The 21,176-nt window shown below is 39.8% G+C and overlaps 1 protein-coding gene across 6 annotated transcripts in view; it reads right to left on the bottom strand.

Annotated features, from left to right (window-relative positions):
* Positions 1 to 288: 288 nt before the first annotated feature.
* The window catches only part of LOC113018695 (protein Dok-7), a 48,518-nt gene continuing 27,630 nt past the window's right edge, over positions 289 to 21,176 (bottom strand). For 2 of the 6 annotated variants that reach the window (XM_026162005.1, XM_026162007.1), the window contains 6 exons: positions 19,415 to 19,463; positions 18,615 to 19,205; positions 16,354 to 16,442; positions 14,733 to 14,802; positions 5,952 to 6,131; positions 289 to 1,156 (listed from right to left, as the gene is read on the bottom strand). In XM_026162005.1, coding sequence (XP_026017790.1) covers positions 1,020 to 1,156; positions 5,952 to 6,131; positions 14,733 to 14,802; positions 16,354 to 16,442; positions 18,615 to 19,205; positions 19,415 to 19,463 — 1,116 coding nt within the window. In that variant the 3' untranslated portion in view covers positions 289 to 1,019. Of the gene's footprint in view, positions 1,157 to 5,927; positions 6,132 to 14,732; positions 14,803 to 16,353; positions 16,443 to 18,614; positions 19,206 to 19,414; positions 19,464 to 21,176 lie in introns of all 6 variants that reach the window. The other 4 variants (XM_026162006.1, XM_026162008.1, XM_026162009.1 and 1 more) reach the window with 4 other exon arrangements.

Below are 21,176 nucleotides of genomic sequence, written 5' to 3'. Positions count from 1 at the left end.
CTGCACTCCAGGTTGAGTGGGAGACTTGGATGACAAGTGGTGAGAAGCATCCTTTTCTGATGTCTGTCAGTGGATCCTAATACCGGTTATTTTCTTTTGTTTCTGTTCCATTTTAATCAGCTAAGTTGCTGCCGTTAAAAGGCACTGAAAGAATCTGTTCAGGTACATACATGTACATTTACAGTACAAAATCGTTCTGTACATGCAGTAAATATCTAATTTTTCAACATAGATATCTGCGGCTTATATACTGGTGCGCTCTATAATCCAGAAAATACAGTACTTGTGCTACTTTTACACAAAAAAATCTTTTTTTTTTTACGCATCAAGCTACTCTGAATTTTGCATCACTCTGAGTAAGACCGGCTGGTAAGCTTTCCTAAATTTGAAACACAGAAAGAGTTATGTGCAACTACATATGGAATTACAGATCACTGAGGAATAAATGTGTGTGAACTCCTTGTGAGAACAAACACTGTTTCCACTTCCTTTCCTGCAAACACCCTACCTTTCTTTTTTACCCACACAAGGACAAAAACAGCACACAATTAGTGATGGCTTGAGTGAGCTGTAAAGTGCCTTTGCTCTGGGGTATTAGTGAGGCCCCTGACTCAGCCCAGGGTTTGCTCATCCAACTTCTAGAGAGCCTGGAGCTCGAGGAGCAGCGTAATGCCATTTAACGAGATGTTGTTCACAAAAAAACGTTGTGAAATCTCATGACTAAGAGCCAAACCTTTCTAAAGCCAGCTCTATATTCCAGCTCCTTTGTGACTACAGTCTCGATCTAACAAAGTAGACATTGGACGCAATACATTTTTCTGGGATTCTGGGTTTTGTAAACTGGCTGAGGTTGCTTTCAAAGATATCTGTATTCAAAAGATGGAACAGAATAGAGAAGGAATCCCACAGGAAGGCCCACAGAGCCACGTTTCTTGCTAACGTTATAGTCTGATGTTGTAGTTCTGCTGTTGTGAAAAAAAAAAAATCCTGCTGAGATCAACGTTTGAGTGAAGGAAAATTCAATGTGGCGTCCCCTTTCTTCTCAGCTCCAGAGTGTGCAGGCCCTCCTGCCGACCCAGAGCGTGCAACGTGCCGACTTTGTGGGCCATCTCTGTGGCAGTGATGTCAATCTGAGCGTACTTGGTGGAGCTCTTTCCTGTCAGGACACAAAAGTGGGACTTCTTTTAACTCAATCAGTGTACCATTTAATTATTCATCAGTGTTGTGCTGCACACAAAACTAGCTGCACAGAGCAGAAGCTATTAGATGATTAATCTGACAATGGAAATTTTAAAAATTAGCTTGTCATTTTAGAAATATTCCAACGAGTGTATCAGTATCATACAATATCATATCGTACGTTTACCTCACTCACAGAAGCTTTTCATGCGCTTTGCTAAATTCCTGTCCTCTTCTACGATTTTATCTTGTGGTGCGCCCCAAGGTTCATTTTTGGGGCCTGTCTTCTTTGAAGACATCTCATATCATTGTTTGAGATGATGCCCAGTTGTACATGTCATTCAATGTTACCAAATTATTTGTCTTATAAATAACCGGATGGCAGCCAATTGTGTATTTTGTCTCACTTTATTGTTATTATTGTAATTTGTTATTACTTCCGCTGACCAAATTATCTCTGGATCGCATCCTTGGATAGCCCAGAATGCTGCCCTAAGGTTTCTCACCAGTTCCTCTGAAAGGTCCCTTGTGACACTGATTCTGCCCTCTTTAAACTGGCTCACCACAAAGTTCAATTTCAGATTCTGATTATCACTTTCCAAGCTCTTTGTGGTGCCTCCCTATATTAGTGAATTTCTACATCCATACATAACTGCTAGGTCTCTGATGCAAGTTGATCAATGCTTCTTGGTTGTACCTCAGTCCAAGTCGAGGATAAAAGGAGGTTTTCGCTGCCATGTTGTGGAACTCACTTCCACTAGACTAAAGATCTGTTGACACTGCTGATACCTTTAAAGGGAAGGTGAAGACCCACCTATGCAAATGTGCTTTTATTTGGTTTTATCCTTTTATGCTGTTTTAATGCTCTACTGTCTGACATTGTGAAGCAATTTATACTATTCTTGAAAAGCACTACATAAATAAACTTTACTTTCTTATATCAGTGCTGTGAAAAAACATTTCCCACCTTCTTTATTAATTAGCTTTTTTGCCTTTTTCTCTCACTTAAATGTTACAAATCATCAAATTTTTATATTAAACAAAAATAAACTCTGTGAATATAAAATGTAGTTTTAAATGATGATTTCATTTATAATATTAAGATTATTTCACTCCTACCTGTAGCGACTGATTAGCCTAGCTAAGTCGGAGATAAGCATCTAGCCTAAGGCTTTGGTTTCCCTTCATGAGCCATCAATCATATACAAGTATGCAAGTTCACTTTCCTGATATAAATGGCTGCAAGGTGGCATCAGCAAAGTGTTGTTTATAAATTTTACTCCATAATATTTCTTTTGTTTCCCTTTGGTTTACACATTTGCAGATGTCTTTGGGCATTTTTCATTAATCCCAACATTCTTTTGTCAACAAGATTATGGAAATGAATTGTTAGGGGATATAATCATTTCTTGAACTTGAATCATTAATTGTGGAAGTGACAAAAAACACTCCTAGATCATCTTAAAACATTAATACATACATATATATACACACACACCGTATTTTCTGGACTCTAAGCCGCTACTTTTTTCCTAGGTTTTGAACCATGAGGCTTATACAAAGGTGTAATTATTATTAATTATTTTCAAATCCTCGCCCCTTCATCGTGGAAACCACACAAAGAAGTTTGTATGAGTTTTAAGTTGAAGGCCATCAATCTTGCTATTCAGGAAGGAAACCGCGCTGCTGCACGCAAGCTTAGCGTCAATCAATCTATGGTGAGACGTTGGAGGCGGCAGCGGGAAGAGCTCATGCAATGCCAAAAGTCGAGAAAAGCTTTCAGAGGACATAAAAGCAGGTGGCCTGAACTTGAAAATGTCCTGGACTTATACATCTTTTTTTTTTTAATACGGCAGATGCGGCTTACAAACAGGTGCGCTCTATTGTCCAGAAAATACGGTATATACATACATATACACACACACACACACACACACACACACACCTCTGCCCTCGCTGCCAGTCTGCGTGCTTCAAGAATGAGACAGCGCATCACAACACAAATCATATGCAAATGATTTAGCTGAAGCATTTAACATTCCTGTCATGCACTGTCTTCCATATGCACATTACCATAATGTACAGTGGGGCAAAAAAGTATTTAGTCAGCCACCGATTGTGCAAGTTCCCCCACTTAAAACGATGACAGAGGTCAGTAATTTGCACCAGAGGTACACTTCAACTGTGAGAGACAGAATGTGAAAAAAAAAATCCATGAATCCACATGGTAGGATTTGTAAAGAATTTATTCGTAAATCAGGGTGGAAAATAAGTATTTGGTCAATAACAAAAATACAACTCAATACTTTGTAACATAACCTTTGTTGGCAATAACAGAGGTCAAACGTTTACTATAGGTCTTTACCAGGTTTGCACACACAGTAGCTGGTATTTTGGCCCATTCCTCCATGCAGATCTTCTCGAGAGCAGTGATGTTTTGGGGCTGTCGCCGAGCAACACGGACTTTCAACTCCCGCCACAGATTTTCTATGGGGTTGAGGTCTGGAGACTGGCTAGGCCACTCCAGGACTTTCAAATGCTTCTTACGGAGCCACTCCTTTGTTGCCCGGGCGGTGTGTTTTGGATCATTGTCATGTTGGAAGACCCAGCCTCGTTTCATCTTCAAAGTTCTCACTGATGGAAGGAGGTTTTGGCTCAAAATCTCACGATACATGGCCCCATTTTCCTTGTTTGAGGTGACCAAATACTTATTTTCCACCCTGATTTACGAATAAATTCTTTACAAATCCTACCATGTGGATTCATGGATTTTTTTTTCACATTCTGTCTCTCACAGTTGAAGTGTACCTCTGGTGCAAATTACTGACCTCTGTCATCATTTTAAGTGGGGGAACTTGCACAATCGGTGGCTGACTAAATACTTTTTTGCCCCACTGTATACCTTGTGTGAAAATCATATAAGCAAAATGTCAGAGTTTAAACCCACAACATCAGTCCTCGTGCACCAATATGTGTCTCCTGTTAGAGTCCTGTCGCCTTACAGTGCCAGAATTGAGGACATCAAAACCGGCTCCTCACGACACATAAATAGTCCCTGGAGGAGGGTCCCATTAGGGCCACTGAGTTTACAGCTGTGATCTGAATGCCCTGCGACCCCCTTTCAGTGCCGAAATAGGACACTCCTCCTCCCAGGTGACAGATTAATGAGGCCGCATGCCGGGATATAAACTGTATTGCTGACATTAGACATTAACCTCATGTCAGAGCTCGAGCCACGCTGTTCGTATTCTCGAGGGCAGTGACGCTAGCGGCCAACGTGTCTGTCAATTACGGCTCCGATGACAAGGACTCAGCTGTCTTTTACCAAGATGAGAGGAAATCATCTCAATTGTTTGCGAGCGATTCCAGTAACTCTGAGTAGGTCGAATAGAATTACACATAAATATGTAACTACAATGGCTTTCATCCTTGCGTAACGCTGATACACCAGCTTACTGTAAGTTGGCTCTTGCACAGAACACTTTTGCACATTGAGCAAAAGCAAAAAATACCTCACACTATGAGTATCAGGGCATTACTGAGGTCATTTTGTTTCTTAAATCAAGGAGGTGGTCTCTAAAATTCAACAATTTGCATTTTGGACAGTCCCGGGAAAATCTCACAAATATACAAAGACAATCTGAAGAGAGAATAAAAGGAAACAATGATTTTACAGCTTACTCTCCAAAAACGCAGGACGTGGTTCATCAGACCTGACTAACACCAACTCTAATAGTTCGCCCGCAGCTTCTTTTACTTCCTCTTACGCCAACACGTGCTTGTTCATAGGGGAACTTTGCATTGTTGGATTTCTGTCCATAATGGCATTTGATGAGCTTTAGATGAACATTGTTTTGAATTTGCTCTGCATAAATAAAATGGATCGACTGCAGGATGTGCTGCGCACTCTGGCACTCTGACTCTGTCTGTGGCTACACAGCAATGTGTCCCACGACAAGCTTTATCACAGGCAGCAATCCATGGTGGTAACAGGCACTAAAGACAAACTATAGCTTAGGTTAGTAAGAAAGTTTTACAGGAAATTGGTGCTAAATGAAAACATTGGACAAATGTTACTGCTTACTGGCTGGTGGTGCTATAACATGCAGCCAAAAAAAGAGGTGCATTGAGGTGGACATAAAAATTCAGGATTAGCAGAGTCATTAGGATTCATCTTCTGTGGGTCATGAATGTGATTACAACATTTCTTAGTAGTTTGTTCAAAGGTTAATGGAAGACGTGCGCTGCAGACCGACTGAAAATAACTACACAAGTCTGAGAATTTGTTTCAGTTTGTAATATTTGACAGTTTAACAGCCGGTCTTGAAGACATTTCCTTGTGCCAAAAAAGACAACAGCTCACTTCAATACCCAGCCTATTAAAATTCAAAGATTTATTAATGAGACAAACTTTTTTTGCTCTATACTTAAGCTTACAGCATCATGTGGTGGTTGCAGTGAATTGCCACCGTCTCTTCTTAGAGCAGTTCCCTTTAAACCTGCTTTCAATAAGCAATTCTGCACCACCAATCAAAAAGCTCTCTGTAGATTAATGCTCTTATTGGACAAATAAAACACAGTCTTGGTGACATCCTTTAAACTATAATCTTGTAACATGACAATTTTCCAAGTGTCCACCCTGACTGGTCCTCACAGCTGCCGTTTGCAGTTATACGGTATGTATAAATCGAAAGCAGAACATTCATTCCTCAGACACCAACTATCTGGCGTTTATCTCCTTTACTAACCAGAAGATATTCATGCCTCCTTACTCTGAGCTGGCAGATGTGCGGCAGCCGCTTTAGTGCCATGCACAGGATCCTGCAGCTCCAGCTCCATGTAGTTGAGCTGCTTCTTGGACGTGGGGCTAACAGGAATATTCACATACGTCACACCTTCACCGCGAGGTCTTTCAGCAAGCGGAGCCTCTGGGGGGAACACAAACACGGCCCCTGAAAATGCGAGAGTAAATTAAGCTCAGACGGTGTTAGGTTCGTTTCTGTCATGCTTTTTCTTTTTTTAACGTGTGAACACTTGTTTTTAACAAAAATCCCCCACAGAAACTAAAAATAACAAGCAATTTGTCCTGTTGATAATATGCTGTTTTTTTTGCACCTCCAAGCCTTCACTGTCAACCAAAATCTATTAAAAACATAAAAGAACAATGCCACCTGGGTTCAGCACAATGAACACACACTACACGTATTTCTAGATTCACTTGTGTTTTCTAGACAGTTTGTGTTTCTTAACATGATAAATGCTGCCCGAGTGCAACAGCCCATGTTTAGATTTCCTGTCGTGAGGATTCCCGTGGCATAGAGAGACAAGCTCAAACGGGCTATGACGGCACACAGTACCAATCAAGTCTTTCTCAGAACTGATAATAATTATAAGATTAAATTGAACCAGACTTACACTTTGACACTTCTTTGAAACTGGATTTGTTTTTGTCATTATAACCTTAATCAAAAGCTAAACTTACCCTCCAGTCTGAGCAGCTCTCCAGGCTGCAGCCCAGCGTCAATTAGATATATTCAAATACAGACGTCCACAACACAAGTATCAATACGGTTTCCAGCAGTAAAAACAACGGTAGCTATAATGGGATCGGCAGTCGCACAGGAACACAGCGTTTCACGATGAATTGGTTCTCTCCCCGCCCCAGAGACTAATTATGTGAAATTAGCTGATATGCCCCAGAGATAATTTATGGGATACACATTACGTCCTCGAAGCACAGAATGCTTTGAGGAAGTAAAACTCAATTGTTCTTTTAATCATCATCAAGCTGTTTTGTCATGCGGCTGTATAGTGTATGAACGTGTCCAGATCAAATATCTGAGGGTTTATGGAGCAAAATCTCATTTTTCTATTAGCAAACGTTCATTAAAACTTGAATAGGAACACCCAAACCTCTTTGATTTTCCTGTCAAACACACATTATTGCCAGATTTTTTGCCTACAGTGGATTGCACATCTAATTAATTGTGCCAGAAAAATTGTTTCAAATCACAAGAAACAGCTCACGGCTTTATCTTCATAAACCTAAAAGCTGAGAAAGGCAGATTTGCAGTCAAGTTTTCTGCTGGCTGCAGAAATGATTAGTTCAGCATCTCAGTGATACAGCTTCAGAACAACCACTACATAAAATATGTGCATATTTCAGCTCTGTGACACACATCACATATTTTTTTTGTGGTGCCTGGGTATGCATTAATGCAGTGATAGCTGCAACCTTCAAAACCAGAGTACAGTACGCTCAAGGATATCTTGAAATTAGCATAACTTGAATACTGCTCTGTGAATAGAGACCAGTGAAAATCACTTATCCTGAACGGTGATATAAACGTTTGCTGTCACTTTAATTTTGTGCAAATGAGAGTCAAGAAAGCCAAATGAATCTACATGCTTTGTGGTTTTACTACAACAAGTACTGCGGTACTGTTCATAGGAATCATCTAACCCGGTTGATGGGCTTACATGACAGGTACAAAAAGTTGTCTACCAGCACAAAATAGATGAGCCATGGCAGTCACACACTATCAGAGTTTCGATGTATAAATATCTCTTTTGTTCTTTTTAACACATTTGCCCATTTGAATTTGTTGGGACAGGGGCATGATTAGCAACACGGTGTCTGGGAACTAAGGGAAAGAATTACTATAATGCTGAAATATAAACATTTTCACAGACTCACCTATGCTTTCTTTGTCAAATTCATTGTTTCATAATGCACCAAATCCGATCTAAAGGTCTGGACTTCGGATACATCCAATTTTCAGACACCTTCACTTTGATGTTTTCTGGTAAACATGCAGAATGTTGTTTGGCATCGCAGGCAAGACTTTTCCCTGATAATCAAATCATCTGCATGGCAGCATATGTTGCTCCAAAAGCTGTGTCTATTTTTCAACATATTGTTAGTGGTGCCTCCAAACATGTTACTCATGCTATGTGCATTAATGACCCTTTATACCATCACAGATGCTGGCTTTTTAACTGCGTGCTGACAGCAAGCCAGATGTTGCCTCTCATCTTTAGCGGTCCATAATTTAAAAAAAGAAAAGGAAAAAACAAATTCACATTTTGAGACCCGAAGACTGTTTTCCAACTGAACTCAGAGCATGGAAGGAAGGACTCTAATCTAGCCTCAATCACAGAGCACGAGGGGTCACTGAATGTTTGATGAGCATGCAAGTGATGCAAGTCGTACACTATGGCCTGCAGTGACCACATAACTAGAGTGCAGTTCAAGTAGCTGCAATTCAAGTCTTTAATAAACCCAACAGAGCTGACACAGGACCTGAGAGATGCATCTGGGCCTTCAGGTTATCCATCGACTGCTCACTGAAGCTTCATCAGAAATGGTTTAAGTGGAAGCGTTGCTGTCAAGAAGCCACTCTTAAAGAAGGGAAACAGGAAGAAAGTGGAGTGGGCCTTATGGAGTGATGAAACTAAAGCTGAAATGTTTTTGTTCAAACCATCCGTGTGCATGGAGAAGTTCAGGAGATAGAGACAACAGTGAGTATCTATAGCCATTTACAAAACATGGCGAATACTGTGTCATGGTTCGAGGCTGTATTTCTGCCAGTGGTGTTGGATCATGATAAGGCAATTCCATCAACTTGTGAAAGTTGGAACAGGGCCTGCAGGCTCATTACTGCTTCCAAAAAGAAAAAAGTCAGCAGCATAATGTGGTTGTTTCTGTCCTGGATGCAGTTTTCGACGTTGCACACAAAGACCATTTATCTCGTCTTTGTTCATATCCACGTTCTAGACTGTGTCGCCATTTCCTTCCTCTGACACGAGAACTGAAAACAGTTCATCGTTGCAAGAGTGCAAGAAAGTGGGATCAACTGGCAGGCAGACTAACAATCCCAAGGAATTGGAAGACTGGGAACAGGAACCAGTTTACAATTCCCATCCCTATTGTTCATGAATATCTTTTTTTTAATCTGCTGATTTTTGAAATGCAATGCAAAACTGATCAAATGATTAACTAATTATTTAATACTATAGTTTTATAGTTTCACTTTATTTTCAGCACTATTAAAAAAAATATGAAAAAACACACAGTCTTGTATTCATTATGTACAAAGTGGAGTCCAAACAGTAAATCATATATAATTTCTTTGAAATTATTTTAGGGAAAAACAATATCTGTTTTTATATTAATATCTGACCCCCCAAAAAAAGAGTGAAAAGTTGAAAAACGCACCAATGCAAATACATTTTTCCCTGATTTACCCTCAAGGATCATAGTTGAGCTACAATACACAAACAGAGCCTGTGTTATCTTTTTCAAGTATAATGTCAACAAAAAATGTTTCATCATTAACTAAAAAGAAAAAAAAAAGAATTCAAAAAGCCCAGACCCTTACAGACGTAGCAAAACAACGCACTGTTCCTAACAATGCAAACACTGCTGATCTGAGCCTGTGAACATTTATCTATCTTTCTTTGAGTCCGTTGCTGTGTGTGCATTGATGTTTAAAGATTAAAGAGTAGATCTGGATCACAGAAAAGATTTATTTTTTTTGTTTTTTTATCTTCCGTCATTATTTGTCAATCAAAGCAACACAAAGCAGCTTGGTTGAGGCATTTCACAACTACAAACAGAAACATTAATCAGAGTGTGGACTCTGTAGTAGAACGTCTATAACCGTCTTATAGTAAATAAAACAATAGATGTTGGTGCATATATAATACCTACAGGATTATATATGCGCCAACATGGATTCATATTTCTCTTGTTGCAATTACCCTGTCACAGATAGTGCGTTACCATTGGCATACAGATTGTATAGAACAACATTTGGGAAAAAAGATTTCACCTGCTATTGACTCTTCCTAAATGGTAGTAGGCAGTGGCCATTACCCGCAGCTCAGAAGCATCAACCCCAGGGGACACTCTTACAATCAGTGAGAAGCCATTAGACGCCAGCAAAGTCTCAGTGGGTACAGCCTTTGGCAAAGTCTAACCTAATTGATCAGACACCAACCAGCCCTTGCAGGAGAGTGTGGTGCTTTATAATGGCTTCCATTACAACAGTGGATTTGCCCACAGCTCTAAGGCTGGGGGACGCCTCGATAATACACTTTGCAAAACCTCCAGGGGAGAAGTTAGAGGCAATACCTGACAGAGTTTAGTGACCCCCAGCTTAAAAAGTCAAGTGCTTTCGGATGGAAAACACAGTTCAGATAATAACTGTGTATTCAGGGTGAGTGGGTTTTGCACCTTTCCCACATTATTGTTGCAGAAGGACACTAAGCTGTGGTATGTACACAAAAAGGATTACAAAGACCTGTAAACCTCCCACAATGTACAATTTATGGCAACGTATGCATGTGGAAACCTTTGGGAATGGGAAAGCAAAATGCCCTAGTGTAGGTGTTTGTTTTTCTTTGACTAGAACACCTTACCATTTCACTCCCGCTCCAGTTTCAGCTTTAAATGAGACCTTCACCAGGACAACAACATCCACTTTTTGATGTGATAAACTTGTGTAAAAAGTTGAAGAGGCGGGTGCGTGAAATTAAAATAGTTTTTGAGAGCAAGACTACATCACAGATGTGCACGAGCCACAAAGACGGTCCTACCAAAATCCTATTTATGATAGTGTAGTCTATGTGGTCTTTAGTAAAGGCTGATTTTTAGAAATCAAAACTTATAATCAGCCCCTTGGAGGGCTGGAGGGTTTTTGCGTAATCTTGAAAACATGTCAAAGAATATTATTTGAATAATACACAGATTTATAGATGACATACTGTTTAGACCTTGCAAAGTTTCAGGTGGAAAACCATCTTCTTTCGATAATGTCTGCGCTGTATCAAGCGTAAAGCACGGAGGGGGAGGGATGATGATTTTTGCTTGTTTGGTAGTCATGGGACCTGATTATGAACTCTTCTGTGTACTAAAGTATTCCAGTGAAGCAATCTGTCTGATAGCCAAAGCATGTCTCGAACTGACTCCAACAACTGGGCAATGAGCCCAAGGACAGCAACAAACCTACAACAGCACGGCTGAAAAGGAAAAGAATCAAGGTGTAGCAATGAGTCCAGACCTGAACCTAACTGAAATACTGTGATAGGTACATAAGGAGCTGTGCCTAAACAAATGCCCGGAAACCTCAATGAATTAAAGCAACATTATAAAGAAGATTCAAGTAATTCAAGGGTTCAAACTGCTTACTTTGGTGTCATGCTGTTGGCAGGTTTTTGATTACGATGCCTCTTCCGCTGAACTTGGAAAGAAGCCCCTGCCTGTAAGCTAAAAGCTTTAGCATAAAATGGTGTATTTGTATTAATTCCCACCTGAGACTTGGTGGTATTCATTTTAATATCAATGAGATACTCTCTTCATGTCAGCACCAGTGTGATTATTTTGGTGGGAAACAAAGAGTAGGAGATAAGTTCAATAAACAGTAAAATTTGAATAATTAAAGACAACATAATGGCTATGGGCTGGTTCTACAAATATCATTTCAGAAATGGATTAGCAGTGTGAAGCCTAAACTGTCCTGAGGTGCAATTCACACCTCTCCAAGCCGACCACTTAGTGTGTAACATGTAATGACCAACACAGCAGCATCTAAAACGCCACGGGCAAAGCCAGTGTTTGTTTAGCTGCGTTCTGATACAGTGACGCACTCATGATGCAAGCATGTGTGTGTCCGCTTGCATTTTTCATCACATAGAGCTATGATTTATTGCAAAGTCTGGAATGCCTCAAACCTGATATTTTATTTATTTGACCTGTGTGCATTGCTTTAATATGAAAAGTTCTTAAATCATATGACAGTTTTTCTGTAGCTTATCTTCCACTAAGCCCACATACCTTAGCTGCTGGACTTAGCCACATCCGGTCTACCCCCCATCCATTAAGTGTCCGCTGAAGCGGGATGATGGGAAAGATGACGAGGGAGTCGTGAGTCGTGTGTAGGTACGTGAAAATGACTGATGGGTTTGGTGCCACACTGCGACAGCTGCAGGGACTTTGTAGAGCAGGTGTGTGTTTGACTGAGGGCATGTTTCTGGGTGTGGGATGCTTAAGTGGCCAAACGTCCCCTGACAACTGTCCTCTCGCCTCATATCAGGGGAGGCAGCCCGTCACACATCACTGCACTCTCTGGTTACACATCTGTGAGTTTTCTCAGCACACAATGGGCCTTTACGTAACTCGAGTTTATGGCTTTGGATAAAAAGCCAATGAAGACATAAAAAAAAAAAAAACCAAATAGCAAAGACTGTGACTCATGCCGTTGTCTGTTTTGCATGCGATTTATCTGTCTAACCATAGATGGGGTAAATTAATGCCATTTTAAATTACACCTCTGTTTAGCCCTAATTTGTCCCTTTGTGTATTCATTCCCACATTGGAAAGAAACAAAAGGACACAATGATGTGCAAAAAAATGGGAAAAGAAAAACAGCCAAATGCTGAAATTAACCTCGGGTAAACATCACATTAATTTAATATTAATTTGTTGTTTGGACCTCGAGCTTTACGGTTCCTTTTAAACGAATAAAAACTGTAGCGCTTGCATAGCATTTCTTTAATTAGTATCAACTTAACAAAAGGGGAACTGCTTTGGAAAGTTTTACAAATTTCTTAGAACTTTTTCCTTTAAAAGCAGGTCATTAGTAAAATGTAAAAAAGTTCAAAGAGTGAATACTCTCTCATATCCTTTTACTACTTCACATTATCTACAAGAGAAGTGTGTCTGGAAGTTTTGCCACACAGTAGCCATCGTATTTATTTGTGCAGTTATTTCACCTATCTGAATAAATAGGAGGTTCGCCTTTAATTTCAGTGGTAATCAGGCCAGGATCAGGAACAGAACCAACTAGTCATGGAGTCAGTCACTTCCTTTAAGTCCTGTTTTAATGCATATGTATTTACTGACTGACTGACTGACTGACTGACTGACTGATTGATTGATTGATTGATACTATAGCTACATATCTCGCTCTTATTTCCTCAATACTCAAATTTCTAACATTTTCAGTTTATTGGTCTTCAGTGTTTCTTTTATCATTGCCAATTGTTTGTTTTATGTTCGTTTTTGTACACATTTTGTAAAGTCTTATATAAATAAAATACATTCATGTTTTAAAAAGTTTAAATTATCAGTGTGTATAGAGGAGGTCAGCTGAGTGGAACCCTGTAAAATACAGTGGAGGCTCTGTCCTGGTTTCAGCCAGTGGTGTAGGGATTATGTCAAAATTGATGAAATTATGAACAGAAAAAGTAACATCAGACTTTTATCATCCATGCAATAGCATCAGGAAAGGCTTCATTTTTTAGTATAACAATGATCTCAAGCACACTGCCAATGCAGTAAAAGATAGACAGACCTGGATAGAAAAACTCATAATCAGAAACCATCAGTCATCGATTGTAGCATCATCATAACAGAGAACAGAACAAAAGGTCCAAAGAAGAACTCTGAATGTCCTTCAAGAAGCCTGGAGAACTATTCCTGAACACTACTTAAAGAAATTACAAGAAAGGTGTTCATTCCAAACACTGACATTGATCTTTACACATTTAAAAAATGATTGCTGCACCTATTCCCTATTTTACTTGCAAAAAGCAAAGAAGTGCAGGGAGTTTTGCACCATACTGTAAAATAGCATTTCTATAATTTTATTATATTAGTATTCGTGTAAAATATTATTTAGTAAACGAATTCTAATAAGTTCATTGTTTAGGTGAATGACTGTTTCTAATATAATACTTTCTCCAGGGGTGTTTCTTATTATGGAGATTTCCCAGAATCCTCTCTCCTTGAGTGACCAGGAGCTCCCCTTTAGTTTTGAGCAATTTTAGCTATTGATGCTACACTTAAGCAGCTTTTTTCCAAACAGTGACTTTTACTACAGTGCAAATTTGCAATGAAAAGGCTTAAAAATTTAGCAGCAAAAAATTTCTCCATACAAACTAGTTTGCATGGCACAACTATTTTACATGTAATAAAGTGCTAATTACCCCTTTGTTTACACTAATCTGACAGCTGGTGCTTGCAGAGAGTCTCTGTAATGCGCTTCATGTGCTATGTAGTAATAGCCACTTCATGAAGGCAAGTCCCCATCAGCATTACAGTTCACTGCCCTGACTGAAGTCAAGCAGGTGTATGGCGAGCGCGCCGAGATATAACATGTTCCTATGTTCAGCCTTGTGGATGTTATGCTTAGTGCCAGTCTGCTTTTCAGACTCTGAATGAGCCTCGTTTTATTTATTCATTTCAGTCCAAGCACACCAAGCAACAGGTGATGGTTTACAGCGATGTTGATTCAGGCGCATGACTCAATTTAATTCACTTTCCGTAAGTGGGCCCGGTTATTGTAAGAAGCCTGGGTAATGCACAGCTGAAAAGTGTTCAGAGCACTTTAAAAAACTAAAATGGTCCATTCAGAAAAAAGAAAAATCCATTTGTGCCGCTACGGACTTGAAAATCTGCATATGTTTGAATAGCTTGGCTGAAAAAAATAATGAACCAAATCGCTGAAACAACCTGGTTATGTTGATTGCCTGGCGTCAGTCTCACTCACCTTCAGTCTCTTGAAGGAACCTCTGCTGGCCGTAGCTGCCCATTAGTTCATACTTGTGTTTTTCCTGTGCCTGCAACACACATTAAAGTAAGCACTGCTGATTATAACTTGCACTGAGTGACATAAGTTTATTACATAAGTGTGACGATGACTGTTCAGTGGGCACATGAGGAGTATTTATAGACATTTGGAATTTACTCAGAACTCAGGGCTATGTCTTACATGTGCGAACACTGTGCAGCATCGCTGCAGACAGATAACCATGAACTTTAGGCCCACTGCAGTGCAGAGCATTAAATAAGATTGTGCTCCAGTTTTAGTGAGCTTACCCATGTCTGTATGATGAACTGTTAGCATTTAATGCTAACATTACCTGATATGCTTTTCTTTGTTTTTGTATTGTTCAGCACTTTGGTCTGCCTGGTGCCTTTTTAAAGTGCTATATAAATAAACGACGATGATGATGATATTTAGCACTTTACTCTCTGGGCTATAGATGCTAATATTAAAGTTTAAAAATACAGAGTCCAGACACTAGTAGGTGACATAATGGTAGCCATCTTTTACAGTCACATAAAAAAGAACGACAGCACAGGACAAACATGAACATGTAATATGCTTGCAGTAAGTGTGTGTGTGACTTTATCAGTGTCTCACATTGCTGTGGAGGAATTCTGGCCCACACTTCTTTACAAAGCCACTTCAGCTCATTGAGATCTGCTGGTATTCATTTATGCACAGTCCTTTTGAGGTCACCACACCCTTTCCTTAAGGGTGGAGTCTTGACTTTGACTGGATGATTGCAGCACCTTGATTCTTTTGTTTCTCAGTCATACTGTTGTAGATTTGCTGCTGTGCTTGGGATCACTGCCCTGTTGCATGTCTTTAACATTTAAAATCCTAACTGAGGCCGTTAAGGTCTAAGGTGTAGCTCTTGGGCTTTTTGCAGTTTCTCTGAGCACTGCACAATCTGACCTTGGGGTGAGTTTGCTGGGAAGCCCACTCCTGGGAAGAATTCCAGCCATCCTGAGTATTTTCTGGTTGTCAATAGTCTGTCTCGCTGCAGAATGATGGACTTCAAATGTTTTGAAATACCCCATAACTCTTCTCCGACTGATGAGCAGCAACAACTGCTTGTTTAAGATCACTGCTGATGTCTTTTCCTGTGTGTTATGCCTCAGACCAAGAAACTGCCAAAATGTCTGCTTTTTGTTCATGCTTGATGATGATCACGTAATCAAGTGTATTTGCGGCTGTAATTGCGAGTGCATTAAATACATTGTTTTCATGCTAAAACTTCAGTTCATTATAGAGAAAATACAAACCCTTAAACTCGCTTATTCTAATCCAAATGCTTAATAATATCAGGACAATAGGCTCAAAACTACAAAATGCTTATTGGACATATTTTTCCATGTCTAATTTCAGATTTACTACTGAAGCCTCTTAATAACAAACCTCTATGGGTTGCCCTTTATTCTGTGTATTCAGTTAATATTCTCATGATATCAGACATTTCCCCCAAATGCTTAGCTGAACTAAGAGCACAATGAGTTGCAAAGTAAAAATGTGTGAGTTGTTGATAGTGTAAAGCGGATTACAGTGTTTTGGATGTGTCTACCTCTGGGTTCCTCTCCAGCATCAGACTCTCCATGATCTCATAAGCAGGATCGGCTCTGCGTCTTTCCTCTTTACTACTAAGCCTTTTGTCTGGTGAAAGAGACGATATTGTGCATTTTACATATAAGAAACAAAAACACATTTTATTATTGTAACTCATCGGAAAAAAATTATACCACATTGTGTTGCTTTCTTTTCTTTTTTTGTTTAAATGCACTTTGTGAACCAAAGCAGACACAATTTTCTCCATGCAAATGGAGGAATTCGTGCAGATCGAGTGGTGAGAACAAACAACAAAGGCTTGATTCATCATCACACAATACTAAGAGTTTTTTTCCTTTTTTCTTTTAAAGAACAAATAGTTAAATAGGATCCTTTTGTTGCTCAGTATGAATCATGGATAACAAGCAAAGGACAGAAATTGCACCCTGAATTTTGTTAAAATGTTTAAGATGTGTCATTTTGGCTTCATTTACTGTCAATATTTATAGATATAAATAAAATTATCATGTTGTCATCATTTGATCTGTGGAACAAATAATAACAGACCCCATCCTAAAATTTACTTATAACACACATATATAATTCCGACAATAGATTAATAAATGGTTACTCCTTTCCTAAAAAGTGGTCTTTCTGTGCTCACAAAAAACTTAAAAATTTACAGATGACATTTCATTTAAAAAGTCTTAGTTAATCTTTCTGTAAACAGGATTAAATTCACGAGAGACCACTTACACCCACTGGCCACTTTATTAGGTATAATGTTCAACTGATCAGTGATGCAAATGTCTAATCAGCCAATCACACGGCAGCAGCTCAGTGCATTCAGACATGGTCAAGACGACCTGCTGGAGTTCAAACTGAGCATCAGAATGAGGAAGAAAGATGATTTAAGAGACGTTTGACATGGCTACACTTCACACAAGCTCACTAAAACTGGATACTAAAATATTAGAAAAACGGTGTCTACTCTGAAGAGTTTTGAAGGGTCAGATTTTTGGTGTAAATAACATGAAAGCGTGTATCCGTCCTCCCTTGTATCAACAGTTCAGGCTGCCGGTGGTGTAATGGTATGGAGGACATGTTCTTGGCACACTCTGATCCCCTTAGTACAAACTGAGCATCATCTAAACACCACAGCCTACCTGACCGTTGCTGCTGAACATATCCATCCCTTTATGACCAGTGTACACTGATGGGAGGATAACACACCATGTCACAAAGCTCAAATCATCTCAAACATTCCCATGAAAATAAGTTCATTGTACTCAAATGACCTCCATAGTCACCAGAGCTTAATCCAACAGAGCACCTTCAGGATGTGGAGGAACAGGAGTTTCCCATCATGGATGTGCAGCCAACAAATCTGCATCTACTGCGTTATACTATCATTTCAACATGAACCAAAATCTCTGAGGAATGTTTCCAGCACCTTGTTGAATCTGTGCCATGAAGAATTAAGACCGCACTGAAGGCAAACGAGGGGCTCCAACCCAGTATTACCAAGTGGACCTAATAAAGTGGCCAGTGAGTGTATAAACCCTCTAAAAGCTGTGTCATTTTTTATTACACTTCTGCGAGACTACATGCATGGCACTATAAATACCCAGGCAATGTAGCGTAATGGTCAAAGTGTTTAGTGTTGGTTTCTGTGCACCTTTGCCATCTTAACTACAGAGGTAGAGGCAGTGAAGAGACCACCATGAGAAGAGGATGTATTACTAATGCTAAAGCTGAAGCTAAAATTATGGACGTTGTTGACAGCAGTAGCTGCTATCCAATCGTAACATGCTCATAAGGCTTTTTGTGGTTTTGTTCAGTGTTGTACGTAAACATCTTCAATGCAAAAGTACCACAACAACAGTTAACGATCACAGTTAATTACTGCAAACTTCCAAAAAGGACACAATCTGCTGTGTTTGATTTGAGACATGACTCTCTCTCTCTGCTCTAGCAGGTAAAAGACTGACTGTAAATGACTGAGTTGGTACACAGTGACAGTCACAGGATAAACTATCATTCCTGATTTTGCAACTTTGCGGCAAAGCTCACCTCAAGGCTCAGCTCTACAAAGCAACACAAGTGACTGATTAGAGAAAATAAGCCAGGAAGAAAGAGTGGTTTCACTGAGAGAAACACAAGGAACGGGACAGAAAAAAAGATCCTCAAAAGGAACAGAATGGGGAAAAAGAGGAAACCAGCCAAGGATCTGAAGTTTGCGATCAGTTGAAGAGGAAACTGTCGAAGGTGGCCTCTTACCTTCACTGGTCACTGTCGATCCATTTATCTCTTCATACCAACACTGCCCATCCGCGCTCTGTGATGAATCGTTTAGGGCTTGGTACAGTAACTCCTCATTAGCTGGATGTTCTTGGCCTTTCTTCAGGTGCAGCCAAGTCGGAAAGCTTTTTAAAGGGGAAATGTTCCTGTTGCGCCACTTTTGAGCGGGCACGGCCCGTGGTGGAGGCTGGCAGTGCTCTCCTTGACACTTCAAACAGTTTTCATAAATGACAGCTCTTTTGTCTTGCTGTGAGTCTTGTAATGGTACTGCTGGTGCCAAATTAAGCTCATTACCAAAAGCAGGGCTCATTGACTCATACAGGTTCAATCTGTGTGTCTTTGCCTCTGGCTGGCTATCTGTGCCTGGAAAGCTGAGCAGATCAGCTAAAAGACAGGCTAATTTCTCTCTTCCTTTTTTTGGCAGCCGTGACTCCTCACTCATCTTCACAGTTGGCATCCCCGCACTGTGGATGATTTCAGAGCCAGGAGAGGTCTCCTGAATTTTCATCTCCGCACCAGTGTGTTCACTGGTACTGGGTCTGCATGGTGATTTGTCACCACTTTGATCTGCTGGATTAAAAATATGATGTTCTGGAGGCAAAATTAAAAAAAAAAAAAAAACCAAAAACCTACAACAACTTTGATTTCTGTCCCAAATCAAAACAGCAAGCTGTGGCTGCTACATCAATGTTTTTTGCCCAGCGTGCTTTAAAACCGTTTATGCATGCAAGAGAAACCACACGCAGCGTGCATGAAAGACTTCAGAGGAGTGTCCTTACCTGGTGTGGCAGGTATCACTGAAGAACTACAAGGGCTGTATGGAGTCCCCTGTGAAATATTGACGAAAAAAATGACTTTTATTTTAACAGTCCACTCTAGTATTGAAATATGAGGGAAAGGCTCGCAATGACCTACATATTAGTTTATTTTTTGTCAACAAAGCTGATAAAAAGAACAAAAGTGACTCAGGGACTTCACGCTTCAACAGCCTGCCTATGGCTCACAAGCCCACTACTTCCTCTGAGAACAAAAATCTATAAAATGACTCAAAATTATATATTTTTATTTATGCACTGAGTTTAAAAAGGCCCAGTCATTTCATTAAACATCTGCACTGTATTATTTGAGGAAATGCAGTAAAATTATGTTGATTTGACTGATTATGATTTCCAAATTATTACGATTCGCCTGATTTTGAGTGTAAATCAGGCGTCATGGCTGTGAATGAGTGTTATATCGGGGGCTGTCTGACTTCGGCATCACATGATCACAGGCCAGCGCTGCTTTGTTTTTTCTTATAAAACAATTACACAAACTCCCCAAGTGAGAAACCAACCAGGTTCCTTAAATCTTATTACATCCATGTGATTGTAATTATAATAGTCACGGTTTAATGTGTCCTGTGAACTAGCCCTTTTCCACTGAGCCAGTCAACACTACAGGGGTAGATGGTGTTGTTCAGGCTGAAGGAGTTGGATCCCCTCCCGTGGCATTCATGTCTGATCCACCTGGCCAATAACTAGTATTCATCTACTTCACTGTAGACCAACGGAAAATACAGAGCTGATTTTTTTTTTTTTTTTTTTTTTATCTACCCAATCAAACAAATGCAGCTTGCACTCTTAAATAAATGCACTGCCAGCAGGTGGAGCTCTCTGTATTGAGTAAAAGTGACTAATAAGGAACAGAAAAAACCTTCAGCTACTTTTGTACCTGAAAGCAGCAAGCCATCAGATAATGCACTGTATATGTGTATAACTCCCTGTTACTCCAAAAGTCAACAAATGATTAATCCTTAAGCCATCGCTGGCCAATCAGAACATGTATCATGTATCATGCAATTCTGAAAAAGCAAAAAACTGTCTCCAATTCTAGCCCTGAATGAATTATAATAGTACTTTATTCACATAATATGCACAAAATCTTTGTCAAAATAGTCCCCAGATTCATTAATAAGATAAATAATTATCAGCTGTACCCCTTACAAAGACTACACTCTGAAAAAGAAAAATTCACACCAACTCTGACACCACAGAAGAAGTCAGCCAAAGCTCAAACAAAGAATACCACCAAAGTCTGTACTTGAGTATTTAAAAAAATAAAATAAAACAGCAAAATAGTTCGGCGCTCACAGGCGAGTGAAGCACGCACGGAGTTAAACAGCTTGAAGTGAGCCTAAAGGGCGTTAAAGGCATTAAATAAAGATTGTGTGTTTTGACCTAGATATGCATACACAGATATACAGATGCAGAGGTGTAATAAGGATAGAAAATTGCAAGTCACTCATAACTTACAAGGTGTGAATCTGCCATATTCAGTGACAGTGTAAAACTGAACCGAGTGCAGAAACACTAACGTGTTGGACAGATGGGCCGTGGGACTGTTAGTTGTTCTGACACCAAACGCAGCGCGGCATCACCGTCAGCCCGCACGATACCACAAAGGTCACACTGACAAGCGGGCTACAGAACAGATGATACACTGATGATAAAGCCTGTGCACACAAGCTGCTACTGCGTGACAGCAGGTTATATAATGGAG

This window comes from Astatotilapia calliptera, chromosome 3 (assembly GCF_900246225.1).
Source record: "Astatotilapia calliptera chromosome 3, fAstCal1.2, whole genome shotgun sequence".
NCBI classification, from domain to species: Eukaryota; Metazoa; Chordata; class Actinopteri; order Cichliformes; family Cichlidae; genus Astatotilapia; species Astatotilapia calliptera.
Note: the sequence above shows the minus strand (reverse complement) of the source record. Positions and strands in the feature narration are given on the sequence as shown.